The 19,752-nt window shown below is 40.9% G+C and overlaps 1 protein-coding gene across 1 annotated transcript in view; it reads left to right on the top strand.

The window, feature by feature from the left end:
- Positions 1–8,067: 8,067 nt before the first annotated feature.
- The window catches only part of LOC126183828 (serine hydroxymethyltransferase, mitochondrial-like), a 132,445-nt gene continuing 120,760 nt past the window's right edge, over positions 8,068–19,752 (top strand). Inside the window, exon 1 of the mRNA XM_049926086.1 lies at positions 8,068–8,271. Within this exon, the coding sequence (XP_049782043.1) occupies positions 8,224–8,271 (48 nt within the window). The 5' untranslated portion in view covers positions 8,068–8,223. The remainder of the gene's footprint in view (positions 8,272–19,752) is intronic.

Here is a 19,752-nt window from a genome sequence, read left to right as displayed (position 1 = left end):
TCCACAAACTACTGTCAAAATGTAGTGTCACAACAATTTAAATGAGTAAGCAGTCTCTTTTGCAACAGTGTAATTGTGTTTAGATTCCAATTGCATAATAGCAATAGAGACTGTTCACTCATTCGAATCATTCATCTACTGTTTCTGCGTGCCATAATGGAATGGAATGTTTAGTGCCACAGATTTTCAATGTAGGGTCGGCTGGGATTATTGATATAGACATTTGTATTGTCATTCATGTTATGACATTACAAATGCGAAAAGAATCCAATAAAATGAAGAGAAAGCACAAATTTTGGGCCCTGCAATGGATTTTATGCAAAAATAACACAGTGGTGTCAAACAAACTTACAACAGAGAGTTAATTACTTTCGAATACCTACAGCCAGTTTCGAGTACTTTTAGATCTGTTACTCGAGCTCTATCAAAAATTCAATACTCATGTACATACAGCTCTTGGTTGAGAACTGTATTCAAATTTTGTCGATTACCTGTCACCTTCCCAATGTTTGCACCATTTCCTCAAAAGTACAATTTCAGAGTCCTTGCTTGATGTGTTGGATGCTACTAATGATGCCCTAAAGACTAATCTAAACATTAATATTTTTACTGGTACACTTCACATCAGTTAAATAAAATTAAATACTGAAGTTTTTCTACACTGAATTGCAGCGTTATGTTTGACACAAGTCCGCCAAAATAAATTTTAACATAGCATGTGACTTCCTTTATTAAAAGCTATATTGAAGATGAAATTATACTGTTACAAGAAACCTTGTTGCTCTCTTTCTCAAATCCACTTATCAATTACTTAAAAGCATTGAAACTGTCATATACTTTCACCACAAAAATTAATGATTATGTGCTGATAGCTGCAATGACAAAACACTTTTACCACAAAAATTAACCACAATGTGCTCATAATTGCAATGTCAAAACCTGTAACTTCCAACTATCTTGAATGTAGAAAGTTAACATTATTTTAATCTTAAAACATCTTGTTGTCATGGTTCAGGGCACATGCAGTTTAGAACAATACACACGTCATGTGATAAGAGTTGCTTGGTAGTCACCATATATAATGAAATCGAACTACACATCATTTTTGTCGTGGAAATGGAAATGAGCGTTTGGCGTCATTGGCCGGGAGGCCCCTCGCGGGGCAGGTCCGGCCGCCTTGGCGCAGGTCTTATTACATTCGGCGCCACATTGGGCGACCTGCACGCCGGATGGGGATGAAATGATGATGAACACAACACAACACCCAGTCCCTGAGCGGAGAAAATCTCCGACCCAGCCGGGAATCGAACCCGGGCCCGGAGGACGGCAATCCGTCACGCTGACCACGCAGCTACTGGGGCGGACATTTTCGTCGTTATAGCTGTGCATTTACCATGCAACATAAAATGATCAATTTTTTCCATTCACTTGAGTAAAGTAATGGTAATATTTTTAACAAACCTTGACAACTGTCTAACTTATATTTTAAATAAAATGCAGGAATATTTTTCTAAATTCACATAAAAGTAATGTTTTCAAGTAGGCTATATTTTATTTTATTTACAACTATGCAGTTGCCTTATAATTTTCAGAAATTAGTCTTTTTTGGTGCTGGTTGGCTCTGCAGACACTCCGCTCATAAGATTTTAACCATTTGTTGTGCTCATTGACATAGGCATTGAGAATGTTTCTTGGTTTTGTTTTTTCAGTAGGCGTACATAAATCAGAACCATGGAACATTTTCCAATACGCCAATCCAAAGACTGAATTGATACAGCTCTGCATGCTAGTCTACCCTCTGCAGGACTCTTTGTATCTGTATAACTACTAAAACTACATCCATTTGAATCTGTTTACTGTAGTCAAACCTTTGTCTCACTCTATAATTTTTACATCCCTCCACTCTTCACTTCATTACCAAATTAATTACTCCTTTATGTCTCAGCACTGATACTGTCAACTTATCGCCCTTTTAGTCTTCTTGCGCCATTAATTTCTTTTTTCCACCAGTTCGATTCATTACATCTTCTTTAGCTATCAGATCTATACATCTAATCTTCAGCTTTCACCTGCAGCACCAAGTTTGAAAAGTTTCTGTCCTCATCTCATCTGAAGTGCTTATCATTCACATTTATTTTCAGTGCAAAACTACACCACAGAAGAAGACCTCCAAAAACTACTCCCTAACTTCTAAATATGAATTCAGTGATAACAAATTGCTCTTTTTCAGAAATTCCTTTCTTGCTATTGCCATTCCACATTTTATATCCTCTCTACTATGGTCATCATCATGTGTTCTGCTTTCCTGTACATGAACTGTGTATGACACGTGTGGGACCCCACTCCCGGAAATCACGAGCTGCGAAGAAACGCACCATATACAAGAAAACACATCCACACAAGAACCCCCCGAACCCCAAGCCCAGAGGAGGAATAGACGTACACGCAAACACAGGGCAGGGAACACGAAATCACCACAACAGGCCACGCAGCAACAACAGAACAGCAACACACAGGAAAACAGTCAACAAGACACCGAGACTGTAACTCACACTACCATCCCCCTCACCACAGAAGTAACTCAGGCGCCACAACCTCTACCACGAAACACAAATGCCGCCACAAACAACACACCAATACCTGCACAAGCGGCCGCTAACCCCACAACAGCACCTCAGGCTGCCACACCCAACACCAACACATCAGCTGGGGGAATACTGGAAACACTATTCCCCCGACACACGACCACTGAAATCCTTACCAAGGTGCTGATGGCCATCACTACACTCATCACCCAGCTCATGAGCGCCGAACCCGGGCAATACTGGGCTGTCATACACACTGCCATCACAACACTCTTTCACACTCTTACATGAATAATACGCCACACCCGGCCCATAACGCAGACCCGCACACACTATCACGGATCCTGTTCTGGAATGCAGACTCGATCCACAACAAAAGGGCAGAATTTGCCGCGTTCATGGAGCGCAAGGGAATCCTTGTCGCGCTACTGAGCGAGACCAAACTTATACCGCACAAACAATTAAACTTTCCTGGCTACTGTGTCTATCGTACCGACCGACCGGGCGACGCCGTGGCAGGTGGAACTGCAATCGTCATACACAAAGACATTGAGCACACAAACATAGAGCTCCCTGAACTGGAAAAAATCGAGGCTACGGCCGTCAGAGTCAAGTTCAACGGAGCCTACACCACACTGATATCGGTATACAACAGCCCTGTAGGCATTTCAACACGCGATATCAGCACATTATTCAACATTTCACCGCGAGTAATAGTCGCTGGAGATCTGAACGCAAAACACCCAGAATGGAATTCACGCATACGAAATCCCAACGGCAAAAAACTGTACGAACATTCACTTGGCAGAAACTACATTATACTAGCGCCGACTGAACCGACGCACATTCCCTATCAGAGGGGACACAGGCCAGACGTGATAGACATGGCCCTCATCAAGGGCATTACATCGACACTCAACGTTTCCGTTGAAAACGATCTGCCCTCAAACCACCAACCTGTAATACTATACATTGAGGAAACACTGCAGCACATGGAACAACGTAAGATGTTGGACTACGGGCGTGCGGATTGGACAAGGTTCAAGCAAACGCTCGATAGCCACATCCCACCTATACACGAAATTAATAAAACAGCACAAATTGACGAGGCAGTAGAAACCCTCACTAACGCCGTCCAGGACGCAATGGTAGGCACCATACCTGATCGCACCTCACAACAACGCAGTGCGGCCCTGCCCCAGGAAATCCTGGGCCTAATCTCAATGAGGAATCGCCTCAGAAGACAATGGCAGCGCACCAGGCGTCCGTACTTCAAACGGCACATTAACAGACTACAGGGCATCATACACGATAAAATACAAACACACACAACACAACAGTGGAACCACAAACTCGAAGGGCTGGACACCACACGACCTGGCGTGTGGCAACTAGCCCGACACTTCACCAGGGAGAAAATATACACCCCAACGCTTCAAGGGCCCGACGGACCTGCATACTCAGCGGAAGAGAAAGCAGAACTAATGGTCCGAACACTCGCAGCGTCATTCACACCGAACCTGGTACAATCAGATCCAACGTTCACACTTGCTACTGACCAAGAGGTTACACGCATTCTAGCCCAACCATCGCGCGACGACATTCGACATGCTAGCACAGCCGAAGTCTCCTGGGCTATAATGCATTCCGCTGCTAGGAAAGCCCCTGGTCATGATGGCATTCAAAACCGTGTCCTCCAGGAGTTCACGGATAAAGCAACTGAGTACCTAACACACATAACGAATGCCATACTAAAACACCAACACTTCCCCGCCTTTTGGAAGACGGCCAAGGTCCTGATGTTCAGGAAGCCGGGGAAAGACCACAGCCTCCCACAAAATTACCGACCCATCAGCCTTCTGAGCTCGCTCAGTAAGATTGTTGAGAAGGTGATTCTCAAACGCATCACTAGGCACTGCATAACAAATGACATCCTGAGACCGGAGCAATTCGGCTTCAGAAATCACCACTCCACAACACAACAACTCCTACGGGTCGTTGAACACATAACACATGGCTTCAACATAAACAAAGCTACAGGGGCAGTGTTCCTGGACATCGAAAAGGCTTTCGACCGTCTATGGCACAACGGCCTCATCCGCAAACTCAGCGACGCGGGATTCCCCGACGGGCTGCTGCGTCTAATACGCTCATACCTCACAGACAGGAGTTTCAACACTGAAGTGCAGGGAAAACAGTCAACACGACACGGTATACACGCGGGAGTACCCCAGGGAAGCATCCTAGGGCCCCTACTGTTTAATCTCTACATAAACGACCTCCCAACCACACACAACACAATGATGGCAATCTACGCGGATGACACAGCCATCCTTGCGCAAGATCGGAAACCATCAAACATTACGTCACGCCTACAGACTGCACTCAGAGCGGCCGAGCCTTGGTTGGAGAAATGGCGTGTTAGAGTAAACGTCGACAAGTGCGAAGCCGTTCTGTTCACGAGAAGACCGAAGCAACTGCGCAAACACCGCTACTGCAGACCAATAACTCTACACGCACGTCCAATACGTTTCCGCGAGAAAGTCAAATACCTCGGTGTCTGGCTGGACCGGAAATTACTCTGGGGGGACCACATACAACACATGACCAACCGAGCTAGCGCGAGGCTCAAACAGCTCTATCCTATGCTCAACAGGCGTAGCACACTGAACAGAAGGGTGTCGAGGTCCATGTACATGACACTTATCCGACCCCTGATGACGTACGCAGCTCCTGTCTGGGGATACGCTGCGCCTACACGACTGCGCCCTCTGCAGCTCATACAAAACAAGGTACTCAAAATCATAAGCAATGCTCCACGATACACACGCATCGCGGACCTACACCGGGAATACCGACTTGAGACTCTCACGGAGGTAATCCACAAACTCACCACAAGACTATACAGAAACTCCAGACATTCGCAGAACCCGTTTATTCTGAATCTGGGGAACTACGACCACAACCATAGATGGAAACATAAAAGACCAAAAGACATACTTGCAAGGACATAACATCTATGGCCAAGCTTACGCAAACATAACGGCACAGGCGAGCCCCTGTTAATCAGACGCATTTACTGGATATCCAGCTGAAATACACTGTCGAATAACTGGCACCACACAGGGAAGCCGTACCGTACACTGCATGCAAACAAGCTCCACACATCCCCCACACAGTGAGATGATCTATGGCCGATCTCCCACTACTGTATAACGATCTTGATTGTTCCAGGAAAGTAGCAGCCGCAGCAACTGGGACACATCGCCATCGCCTGTCACGGTAATGATGCATGATACCTATACTAACAAATCCAACCTTGCATGAGCTATTGCAGCTAGTAAGCCACTACTGCTCTTACTACCCATCCCACTGTCGCAGAGGTTTTTTTTCCCACGGCACGAGCCATGGCACTTTTTTCCCTCTGCTCTTCAAATCGCTACCCTCACTCGCGTTTCGTCCACTATCTATCACCTGATGGACCGTGTTAATGCGTAGCCTTACCCAGACGCACGGACAACATCACAGCCCAGCATCCTGTGATCCACGTACTAGATAACTAACATGTTTACGGAGGTGACAGTAGAACTTTTGGTTTGGTCACCACGTTGGTGCGGGCGTGGAGGGGCCCCATCTCTATTTTTCTACGTGTGGGAAAGTGAGTCATGACACACGGATGGAAGTAGTAATTACCAACTGTGAAATGTAGCTTTAGTGCTTTGACTAATGTTTATTATGTCAGTGAGATAATGGTTCAAAAATCATCTTTTAGTCATTATATTGACTAATTAAATTTTATTTTAATTTGCTTATGGAAGGAAACTAATTCCTTAAAAGAACATCAATATGTATTGCTTAATAGGTGCAAACAGTTTCCATCCCATAACTGGCCATCTCTTTCAGTACTTGACCTGTGATAACATGGGACACATGTGTATATATGCACAGATATTTAAAGTGGATTCTTGGAAATGTATTATGTAACATATCATTTCGATTGGCAGACTAGTGTGAATGATGCATGTGGCAATTCTGCTGATATTTTAGGTGCTACAGTTTCGAAGTGCATTGGCAAAAGATGAGAGCTCTTCTATATATGACTAGAATTTATTGAGCACCAGTCTGTAATACTACTGAATACTTCATTGATTGCTGCTTCTGCTGTTGCAGCTCTGTTGAGCTTGATTATGATGCTTGCATAATCACAAAAGGGCGCTATTTCTGCTTATCACTGTAAGATGGAAAATGATTTTTATATGGCAAGAAGGGGCGGGGTTCTTGAATTGAACACTGTGGATTATCAGTAATAATTTGTCCATGTTCAAAAAGAAAATTCATCATGAGATCTGAATGAGTTGGCTAACATAAGTCTTTGCTCCCCATCAGTTAAATATTGCTCATTGTTCTTTGAAAGGCAAAAAAAGTCCTGGTACGTGAAATCATGTTATTCAGATATTTCAATACATGGTCAGTGAAATGGTAGATGTTCATTGTAGAGGTTCTCCTGGAATCGAAATAGTAATTGGGTTAGAATCTTATAATTGTGTATGTCCTCAACCATTCTTAAATAAGTTACCTATCCCAAAACTTTTAAGAATAAAAGTAATGGTGAAATGTCTCAATAGTTATTAATGTCTATTCTATTATCATTCTTAAAGAGGGTTCCAACAATTCCGTAACTAAGTCTGTAAAGAGACCTTGTGAAAGTGATACATTAAATATATTTGTGAGTGAAGTAGCTATATCACAAAAACATTCTTCTAACATTTTGCTTGAAATGCTGTCAGTCCCACAAGAATTTTTAGTTTTAAGTGAGTTAATTATATTCTTGGTTTCTCTGCCAGAAGCTGAAGTTATCTTGATTTGACTGAGTGGTTGTGCAATATCTTTTCTTTTAAGCTGGCTATACTGGTTTCCTCAGTAACATTTTTTAAAACTCTTTCAGCTCTGTGCACAGTCTGTCTGGATGAATGCTTGACCTAAACTAGAATCCCTTCTCACACCAGTAATAACAAGAAATTTTTCATGCCTGAATTTGCCCCCTCCCCTCTTTTCCAGCTTATTCTCTCAGGAAGATGTACAAAGGGTTAAACGATATAACAGCCCAGGTGTCTCATACACTTTTCACAGAGATACTAACGCAAAGAACTTTTCAGTAGTTTATCAGAATGATTGTATGGTGGAGAAGCGCCTAAAACCAAATAAAGATAGTAAAACGTCGTAAATAATGGAAGATTATTCGAATTAATAGAATGCTCCAGGAAATTATAATAATTTCTACACTAACGTGGATGATAGTTTCTAAGTCGCGTTTTGAATAGATATATGTATTGTTGTCACATTTTTAATGCATTTATCTTGAATACCTTAAATGTTAAAACTGAACATATGTGAATTAGAGTTTCGTTCATTTTCGCATTCGGATGTTGGTAACGGAGCAACTGACATACAGAGTGTAGTGTAGTTGTATTGTCGCTGATGTTAATCGCGCGTACTTTTCACAGTACAGTAGCAGCAACTGCGTTAGTTGAGTGTGCGTGTTTGGTGCGTAGTCCTGCGTGTGTGTAATTTCAGTAGGAGATATTCATTTATTAGTGGAAAAATTTTTTCATTAGGTGTCGCTATATTTCTCGGTTAAATGTTTGTTCTTCGTAGACTTTCTGTTATATCTACTCAATATTTGAACGTAAGTAGCTTGTACCGTATTGTAAACAACGCGTGAATGTTACATACGGTATTTTTTTCTGACACATATTTCGTGTACTTAAGTTGATACAAATGCCCGTAGAGTAGCCGCTTAAGGAAGAGGTATATGTCAGACCAGCGTTAAAAGCGGCATTAATGTTGTCAAGAGCTGCAACAAGTTTTTGTATCAGGTGTTGATGAAAAGCATTGTTGCAGAGGTGTTTAGATATATTACTGATTATTACGGTTTTGCCTCTTGGGAGTGTTGCTTACTTAGAGAGTAAATCAGGGTGATAACAGAAATCGCCCATAGAGTCCTACGAATTTTTGTAAGAATATTAATTTAAATTTATCCCTACAGATATCTTCAAATTTGTGAAAAATTAGCGCAGTTGCCTGTGTGCTCAAAGACAAACTCTAGTTGCATCCTAGCTGCATATAGCATTGGTAATATGTATTGTTGTTAATATGATATGTCCTGATGTTTTCTTAAAATAAAACTTGGGAAATAAGAAATGATTTTATATGGCTCTTTAATGCGACAGTGTCTAGTGAAAATGTTTTTGGCAATCTACTGACACAATAACAATATATCGCAAACTTGTTATTTCCTTTGTACGAATTGTAATGAAATATACGTAAACTATGCCAAACAATGTATCCATTTGATTACTCTCACACTGTGGGTGTTCTTATAGGAGACACCTAAAACGGATACCCAGCGATGTTGTTGCTAAAATTCATTATTTCTATTATCTAGTTTGTGCGAGTATAATTAATCCGCACTAGAGGAACGAATCGTAGTCCTGTATTAAATGCTAATTGTTATAAGACGGATGACTAGAATTAACACATAACATTCGCTTGTGTTGATTATTCACATTTTGACGTAATTTTCAGCATTGCTCCCATAAAAAATCCAGCTGTCAAATAGTAAATACTGTTTGCCGGAAAACATAGAGAACATCGTCCAGTTAATATGAACAGATTGTTGCGTCCTTGATTTGGTGTGCTGCTGTTCGTTCATTCTTAGCAGTTCTGGATTTTCAGGTGGTCTTCGTAAATAATGTTTTTGTTTTACTTGGATCATATGCGTATGTATTCTCAGGCTATCACTTCATTTCTGTGTAATGTGTTTACAACTTTACAAACGCAAATATGCATGTACTTGAGAATTAGTATTCGGTTGATTTTTAATATTTGTAGATTTTTTTTCATGTTCAGATCTGAGTGGATATCATGTAGGAAGGTAAATTCAAAATTCCATGTAATGGAGTTCACCATTTAAATGACAATAATGCTGTTAATCTATGGAACTTTCCTCATCATCAAGTCGTTTGGAGAGGTGAAAGAAGCAATGAGTGGCAGAAGAAAAATCCCTGGACCAGTGTCTCACATAGAAAGACGTTAGTAATAGCAATTAGAAATTCCAGCAGGGATTGCACATGTACTTGGCACTTCACATGTAGTGTGCAGGCTATATTAAAAGCAGATTATGGATTTCAATCAACAATATCATACACGTAGTATACTACATGACGATGTTTCAGCACACTCCAGTGGGCCTACAATATAAACATTCATGCTGTGATGAAGTCATGTTTCACCCTCATAGTGCTAGATTATCGGTACCAGAAGTAATTATCATCGTATTAAGGGTTCAAAAGCCAGGAGGCGATATATTGTATTTTTACTGGAAGAAGTCCTATTGTCATGTATCTCTCTTCTCCAATTTACTGTTGCATCTGTTATGTTCGTAGCATATTGTATCTAATTAGTATAGGTGCACTTCTTCATGTGTGTGTATTTTACAAATACCAAAATTCATTATATAGGCTGCTACTTGTGGAATTATTCATACCCTTTATGGGTGATGTTGTTTTTGTGGTCTTCAGTCCAGAGACCGGTTTGATGCAGCTCTCCATGCTACTATATCCTGTGCAAGTGTGTTCCTCTCAGAGTAAATACTGCAACCTGCATCCTTCTGAATCTGTTTCGTGTATTCTTGCTTTGGTCTCCCTCTACGATTTTTACCCTCTGCGCTTCCCTCCAATAGTAAATTGATGATCCCTTGATGCTTCAGAACGTATCCTACCAACCGATCCCTTCTTCTAGTCAAGTTGTGCCACAAATTCCTCATCTCTCCAATTCTATTCAGTACCTCCTCGTTAGTTATGTGATGTACCCTTCGAATTGTCAGTATTTTTGTGTAGCTCCACATTTTGAAAGCTTCCATTCTCTCTTGTGTAAACTGTTTATCGTCCATGTTTCACTTCCATACATGGCTACACTCCATACAAGTACTTTCAGGTAAGACTTCCTGACACTTAAAAATCTGTACTAAATGTTAACAAATTTCTCTTCTTCAGAAATACTTTCTTTGCCATAGCCAGTCAAGATTTAATATTCTCTCTACTTCAACAATCATCAGTTATTTTGCTTCTCAAATACTACTTCAAGTGTCTCATTTCCTGATCTAATTCCCTCAGCAGCACCTGATTTAATTATACTACATTCCATTATCCTTGTTTTGCTTTTGTTCATGTTCATCTTATGTCCTCCTCTGAAGACACTGTCCTTTCCATTCAACTGCTCTTCCAAGTCCTTTGCTGTTTCTGACATAATTACAATGTCATCCGCAAATCTCAAAGTTTTTATTTCTTCTCCATGTATTTTAATTCCTACTCCAAATTTTTCTTTTGTTTCCTTTACTGCTTGTTCAGAATACAGATTGGATAACATCAGAGATAGGCTACAACCCTGTCTCACTCCCTTCCCAACCACTGCTTCCCTTTCATGCCCCTTGACTCTTATAACTCCCATCTGGTTTCTGTACAAATTGTAAATAGCCTTTAGGTCCCTGTATTTGATCCCTGCCACCTTCAGTATTTGAAAGAGAGTATTCCAGTCAACATTGTCAAATATTTCTCTAAGTCTACAGATGATAGAAACATAGGTTTGTCCTTGCTTAATCTATCTTCTAAGATAAGTCGTAGGGTTAGTATTGCCTCACATGTTCAAACATTTCTGTGGAAATCTGATATTCCCCGTGGTCGATTTCTACCAGTTTTTCCATTCGTCTGTAAAGAATTTGTGTTAGTATTTTGCAGCCTTGACTTATTAAATTGGTGGTTCGGTAATTTTCACATCTGTCAACTCTTGGTTTCTTTGGGATTGGAATTATTATATTCTTCATGAAGTCTGAGGGTATTTTGCCTGTCTATTACATCTTGCTCACCAGATGGTAGAGTTTTGTCAGGGCTGGCTCTCCCAAGGCTATCAGTAGTTCTAATGGAATGTTGTCTGTTCCTCGGGCCATGTTTCGACTTAGGTCTCTCAGTGGTCTGTCAAACTCTTCACGCAGTATCATAGCTCCCTTTACATCTTCGTCTACGTCCTCTTCCATTTCCATAATATTACCCTCAAGTACATTGCCTTTGTCTAGACCTTCTATATATTGCGTCCACCTTTCTGCCTTCGCTTCTTTGCTGAGAGCTTGTTTTCCATCTGAGCTCTTGATATTCATACAAGTTGTTCTCTTTTCTCCAAAGATCTCTTTCATTTTCCTGTAGGCAGTATCTATCTCACCCTAGTGATATATAGGTGGCACGTAAGAGTAATTTCTGTTAACATTCTTTTATACACTTCATCATATTTGTTAGCTATGCATGTGGTCTGAAATGTTCTGAGAGATGTCATTAATAATAGGAATAAAATTAGATTTTACGTATAATTTAGATTGAAAGCCTCATCACTGTTGACATGTGATTATTATTGTAATAATGTGACATGTTCTACATCCTAGTGATACACTCACATCAAGAATCCATGGAACTCAAAAATTAATCAAATAAATAAATAAGTACCATAAGTAAATCACAAACAATTAATGAGGCAATTTTTCCTTTTTTTATTAATTCATGTATATACACTTTTCATTGTATAGATGTAGTCAGGGCATAAAAAAAATTCAATTATATTTATACATATAACATAATAGACATATCTTAATTTACCTAGAACTTAATCACCCCTAGGTTAAACCCAACATCACAGCATGGTTTCCATCACCTTAGTTGAGTAAAATAAGTTTTTAATCACATGTTGTTGTCTGCAGAAATTCCCCTCCTGCCACTGTACAAAAATGTGACTACATGAATTTTTTCCCCTAATTTTCCATCCGTGGCTGTGACTTACGTATCAGGGATGGTTAATTTCATCTAACTGAAGTTAAAATACCATGTGCTAGAAGCTTCAATTTCTGCATGTTATTCCAATGGAATATGGACTTCTTGGGTGGCAAACACAGCTGGCAACTTCTCATTTAATCCATACCCGGTTTTAGGACTTACAGATTTGTTTGTTTGGCACATTTATTTGAAGTCAAAGTGATTGGTGTTTTAGAACCTTGTGGCATCAACTTTGACTTACTTCTTTTTCTTCTGTGGTATGTGTTTATTTTTTGCATGCTGATAAGTGTGGTGATGTGGCAACAATGCACTGTTTATTGTCTTTTTACCTATTTTAGCACTGCACTGATTTTTGAAACAGGCCTCTCAGTGAAGCCCAGATGACCGCCTTTATACAATGGCCCCTTGTGTTTTCATATTTGAGGTTCGCAATATGCACAGAAATATTCAACAAGATTTCTCTACTGTGTAATATGTGATTTCTGAATGTACCTTGTTATTTTAATGATTTAAAAAGAAGAGGCTGTTCAATATAGTGTGAATGTTGGCAACAGGAGAGTCTGTCAGATATCAAAAATTACAGGACCAATCATAAAACATTGTTAACAAGTTGTCCTAGTGACAAGTATTAAATCTGCAGCAGTTGCAGATCAGTATCGTAGCATCGTTTTGTGTTTTCACTTCGTTGCCTTCCAACATAACTTAGACCTTTGACTGCATTACAGATCTGTTCCTATTCTGACTTTAAATTAACTGGACAGTGCTTTTCTTGGTACACAGCAGATTTGTTCCCCTATTTTTAACTGCTCATTGCCACATGTCATGGATCAAATAGTACATGTAACTTCCTGGCAGATTAAAACTGTGTGCCGGACCGAGACTCAAACTCAGGACCTTTGCCTTTCGCGGGCAAGTGCTCTTCTACCTAGGGCAAAGGTCCCAAGTTCGAGTCTCGGTCCGGCACACAGTTTTAATCTGCCAGGAATTTTCATATCGGCACACACTCCGCTGCAGAGTGAAAATCTCATTCTGCAAATAGTACATGTCCCATGAATTTTATTCGTTTTAAAACTGTTATGGTTTCTAGTTACCTAAGGCTTTTTTCTCTTTCAACTGCCTCATTTAAGTAGTACAGCTACAGCTTGTTGATTTCAACAAGCATGGAATGAACTGTTACTTTATATCCTTTCCTGTTTTCAGTTTGTATTTCCCAAGGAGGTAGCGAAATGACTGCATTACTTCGTCCCTTCAGTGATGATGGTGAGGATGAGAAGCAGGAAAAGGAGGGTTGCTGTTTTAACTGACTGCAGTGTGACCTATAATATTACTGTCATTTCTCATATGCCTTTGTGCCCAGAAGAATGTTGTAACTTCTTGTCTCTGTAGAAGAAAAGTACCCTAGACAGTAGAAAATTATTTTCCTGTTGGCTACACATGCTAAACTACTTTGAAGACACTGAACAATTAAAGAACCTCAGCTACTAGGAAATTCAATTGGGTTTTCTCTGTTGCCATTTTGCACATTCAAAATTTTTCACCAGAAAGCAACTATGTTTGCAGATCCTTGAAGCACATTGTCTCCTCTCCCATAGGCCCATCAGTAACATAGCTCTGCATGTCTGGTGATTGATAGGGTGCATAGGCTGCAGTAACCTACTATGTCCAAACCTGATCTAGAGCACACAACTTGGAGATGTGGTCTGAAAACAGAAAAATATTGATACTCGGAGTTCTCCCAAAGGATTCTTTCTTTTTGTCTCTAAAGTTCCTTGCTGGGATAGTTGCAAAATACACATTTTGTTGACTATTACTGAGTAGTGATGACCAGAGCTTTTATCATTAATTAAATATTTAAGCCAGTTAACCCACAAACAGAAAATAAATCTACATTGAGTTTCCACCGTGCCAGTTACAGAAATTTTTGTAAGGCCAGTACAGTGTAAAACCCCTTCAAAATAAGAAACTGTGTACACAAAGATCCTATTTATTTGACTGAATTTCTATTTTTTATTTTATTTATTTATATGTCCATAGACCATCTAGTATAATATTACCAGAAAAGTCGGATACATTACAGAAATAATATGCACATATATAAAACTTTAACAAAGTAGGATGGGGACAGGTGAGGATGTGGCATGAAGTTGGTTATGGCCTAGTGAAAGGAACCATCCTAGCATTTATCCTAACAACTGGGAGAAGCAATGAAAAACCCAAGCCATGATGCCAGATGGGGAATAAATCCTAGTCCTCTCAGATAAAGTCCAGTACATCAAAGACTTGCATAGCAATCTTGCTCAGTATATGATTGGAAGAGGAATCACATATACATAGTCTACATTGTGAATGCAACATGCAAAAGAGGTAGATCAACGAACAAAAGTGAAAACAAGTGAACACATTATATATCACTGCTGAAAAGTACAATATGCACAGTAAGTAAATCAGTCATGCAAGTAAAGCATGGAACTTCTAAATAAAACTCCCCTGAAAAAATAAAAACACATGAACACATTATACAGTACTGCTGAAAGCTATAACACACAAAAACCTGCCAACACTATATACATCACAACTAGGCTACCACCAGATCCCTTCTCAGAAGAAATGTATTTCACTGCATCTGAAATAGAGAAAACAGAAAACCAACAATAGAAACCTTATTTGTGAAAACAAATTTCAGGCATTACCTGTTACTGTGGACAACTCAACAACAGAGCACAGCAACATTTGTATAAAATCGTTAGCACTAACAGGTAAGCAACACTGCGTAAAATAATCACAGAAATCAATGTGGAATGTATAACAAATGTATCTGTTAAGACAGTGTGGTGAAGTTTGATGTTAATGAACTATGGCAGAAGACAACTGGTGCTAGTGCCTTTACAGGACATCATCTGCAGTGCCTCCCCTGGGCTTATGACCTTATTGGTTGGACCCTAGACAACTGGAAAACCATGGCCTGGTCATATGAGGCCTGATTTCAGTTGATAAGAGCTAATGGTAGGGTTTGAGTCTGGTGCAGACCCCATGAATCTGTAAACCCAAGCTGTCAACAAGGCACTGTGCAAGCTTGTAGTGGCTCCATAATAGTGTGGGCTGTGTTTACATGGAAATGGTTACGTTTGGCTATTTGGAGACCATTCATGGACTTCATATTCCCAAAAAAAAGATAGAATTTTCATGCATAACAGTGCACCATGTCACCAGTCCACAATTGTTCGCGAAAGGCATTATAACTTCCAGTAGGAAGAAAAAATTCTTCACTATCTTATTAAGCCCAGAAATACTACTCCAGAATTCAGAAATTATGTGAAAAAATACAACCAAATATTCAGCAAGGTAATAAAAGAAGCCAAAAAACGAAAAAAATGATGAGTACATCTCAAATGCAAACAATAAAATGAAAGCTGTATGGAAGGTTATTAGAGCAGAAACTGGTACAGAACAGTCAACTTCACAAAATATTTCTCTTCAAATTGAAAATAACAGACACTCAGATCCAAAAGAGGTAGCTGAAAAGTTTAACATGTACTTTACTAATATAGCAAAGCAGTATGTTCCTTCAAACAGTCACGGAAACAGAAGTGAAACAAATAATAAGGTCACTCAAAAACAAATATTCATGTGGACTGGATGGTGTGCCAGACTGTGTCTTTAAAAAGTCATCTGATAATGTATTAAAACCTCTAATAACTCCTTATCAAATGGAATCTTTCCCAGTAGCCTAAAAACAGCTGAAGTAACTCCACTGTTCAAAAAAGGGGACTCTGAAAATGTAAATAATTATCGTCCAGTATCCCAACTCAGTGTTTTCTCCAAAATATTTGAGAAAATTTTCTACAATAGACTACTAAGCTACATTACAAAAAATTCATTAGTCTCAGCAAATCAACATGGATTCAGCAAATCAAAGTCTACAACAACAGCAATGTACGAGTACATAGAAGCTGTGCTTAAAGCACTGGATGACAGAAAAGATGCTACTGGTATCTTTCTGGACCTTTCAAAAGCTTTCGACGTAATTGACCATGACTTCCTCATTCACAAATTAGATCAAAAAGGTGTCCGAGGAATCCCAAGTCAGTGGATAAGATGTTACCTAGAAAACAGGCAGCAAGTGGTGGTTTTAAGGCATGATGACATTTCAGTACAAGGAAATATTATCACAACAACACGTCTCCACTAAATCAACAATAAAGTACAGAGTGCCACAAGGTTCTGTCCTAGGACCTCTACTGTTCCTCCTTTATATTGATGATATAAATGACTTTATTAAATTGGGAAAACTAATCTTATTTGCTGGTGACATCAGCATATTAATAACAGCTGCTGACAAAATATCATTGGAAGTAGCAATAGATACTGTAATGTCCCAAATTACTAGCTGGTTTCAAAAAACTAAAATAATAATAAATAAAGAAAAAACTGTCTTTATGAATTTCCACTCTTCTCCACATGTGCAAAACCTTGTTACAGTACCATACCTTGAAAATACGTTACTGAACTCTGTTACTGACACTAAGGTTCTAGGCCTATGGGTACAAGATAATTTAAAATGGGACTGTCATATAAAAGAACTTGAGAAAAAACTTTCAAAAGCTTGTTATGCTCTGTGTGTGTTAAATAAAAGTGCAAGCAAGCCAACAGTTATTCAGGCGTATTATGCATACTTCCATGCACTACTCCGATATGGGCTAATCTTCTGGTGAAATTCAGCCACCACCATAAAGATCTTTAGGATGCAGAAAAGAGCAATCGGGGCTATCTGCAACCTAAGAAAACTAGAAACATGTAGACCACATTTCATCCAGATGAAAATAATGAGCCTACCGAGCCTTTACATACACTCCTGGAAATGGAAAAAAGAACACATTGACACCGGTGTGTCAGACCCACCATACTTGCTCCGGACACTGCGAGAGGGCTGTACAAGCAATGATCACACGCACGGCACAGCGGACACACCAGGAACTGCGGTGTTGGCCGTCGAATGGCGCTAGCTGCGCAGCATTTGTGCACCGCCGCCGTCAGTGTCAGCCAGTTTGCCGTGGCATACGGAGCTCCATCGCAGTCTTTAACGCTGGTAGCATGCCGCGACAGCGTGGACGTGAACCGTATGTGCAGTTGACGGACTTTGAGCGAGGGCGTATAGTGGGCATGCGGGAGGCCGGGTGGACGTACCGCCGAATTGCTCAACACGTGGGGCGTGAGGTCTCCACAGTACATCGATGTTGTCGCCAGTGGTCGGCGGAAGGTGCACGTGTCTGTCGACCTGGGACCGGACCGCAGCGACGCACGGATGCACGCCAAGACCGTAGGATCCTACGCAGTGCCGTAGGGGACCGCACCGCCACTTCCCAGCAAATTAGGGACACTGTTGCTCCTGGGGTATCGGCGAGGACCATTCGCAACCGTCTCCATGAAGCTGGGCTACGGTTCCGCACACCGTTAGGCCGTCTTCCGCTCACGCCCCAACATCGTGCAGCCCGCCTCCAGTGGTGTCGCGACAGGCGTGAATGGAGGGACGAATGGAGACGTGTCGTCTTCAGCGATGAGAGTCGCTTCTGCCTTGGTGCCAATGATGGTCGTATGCGTGTTTGGCGCCGTGCAGGTGAGCGCCACAATCAGGACTGCATACGACCGAGGCACACAGGGCCAACACCCGGCATCATGGTGTGGGGAGCGATCTCCTACACTGGCCGTACACCACTGGTGATCGTCGAGGGGACACTGAATAGTGCACGGTATATCCAAACCATCATCGAACCCATCGTTCTACCATTCCTAGACCGGCAAGGGAACTTGCTGTTCCAACAGGACAATGCACGTCCGCATGTATCCCGTGCCACCCAACGTGCTCTAGAAGGTGTAAGTCAACTACCCTGGCCAGCAAGATCTCCGGATCTGTCCCCCATTGAGCATGTTTGGGACTGGATGAAGCGTCGTCTCACGCGGTCTGCACGTCCAGCACGAACGCTGGTCCAACTGAGGCGCCAGGTGGAAATGGCATGGCAAGCCGTTCCACAGGACTACATCCAGCCTCTCTACGACCGTCTCCATGGGAGAATAGCAGCCTGCATTGCTGCGAAAGGTGGATATACACTGTACTAGTGCTGACATTGTGCATGCTCTGTTGCCTGTGTCTATGAGCTGTGGTTCTGTCAGTGTGATCATGTGATGTATCTGACCCCAAGAATGTGTCAATAAAGTTTCCCCTTCCTGGGACAATGAATTCACGGTGTTCTTATTTCAATTTCCAGGAGTGTATATGAGTGTATCCTGTTCGCAAATGAGTATCTTTTAAACCAAACTGGACATCTTCAACAAAATAAGCATATACACAGTCACAACACAAGAAACACAAATAATATCCACATGTCACAGTGTAGAACAGCACTGTACCAAGAAAGTGTATCACAGATAACAGTTCAGCTATATGACAGCCTACCCAGTGATTTAAAATCGCAGCAACATAAAAATTTGCTTAAACATAATCTTCAGTCATTTCTAGTGGAAAAATGTTTTTACTCTGTAAAAGAATTTTTAAATTACAAAAAATAGCCTTGTAAACAATGATTATGTAATAATGGTCAAATAATTCAAATTGCTATATTTGTCACTTGTAATTTATGATTGTTATCTGCAATTAATTTTGTCATTCTCTCTCTCTCTCTCTCTCTCTCTCTCTCTCTCTCTCTCTCTCTGTCTGTGTGTGTGTGTGTGTGTGTGTGTGTGTGTGTGTGTGTGTGTGTGTGTGTGTGTGTGTGTGAGAGAGAGAGAGAGAGAGAGAGAGAGAGAGAGAGAGAGAGAGAGAGAGTGTGTGTCAAATGGTGGACCAGTGAATGAATGAATTGGTTTGAAGAACATTCTGGACACTTTGAGCAAATGATTTGGCTATCCAGGTCGCCTTACATTAATCCCATCAAGCATTCGTGGGACATAATTGAGAGGTCAGTTCGTGCACAACGTCCTGCACCAACACCACTCTCGCAACTGTGAATGGCTACATACAGAGGCAGCATGGCTCAAAATTTCTGCAGGGGAATTCCGATGACTTGTTGAGACCAAGCCACATTGAGTTGCTGCAGTATGCCAGGCAAAAGCTCAGGCACGGTATTAGGTGGTATCCCTTGACTTTTGTCACCTCATTGTATGTTGGCAGTGCATTTAAAGAATGACATCAAAGTGGCTCATATGTCTTTGCATAAGTGTTGCTCTAACTTGTTCTATAGGGAGGGTCCCACAGCTGCGAGTATTATAACTGCAGTAATCGGACTAGGTTTGCAAGT

Source organism: Schistocerca cancellata, chromosome 4 (genome assembly GCF_023864275.1).
Source record: "Schistocerca cancellata isolate TAMUIC-IGC-003103 chromosome 4, iqSchCanc2.1, whole genome shotgun sequence".
NCBI lineage: Eukaryota > Metazoa > Arthropoda > Insecta > Orthoptera > Acrididae > Schistocerca > Schistocerca cancellata.
The sequence above is the reverse complement of the archived record's forward strand: the minus strand, read 5'-3'. Positions and strand labels throughout refer to the sequence as shown.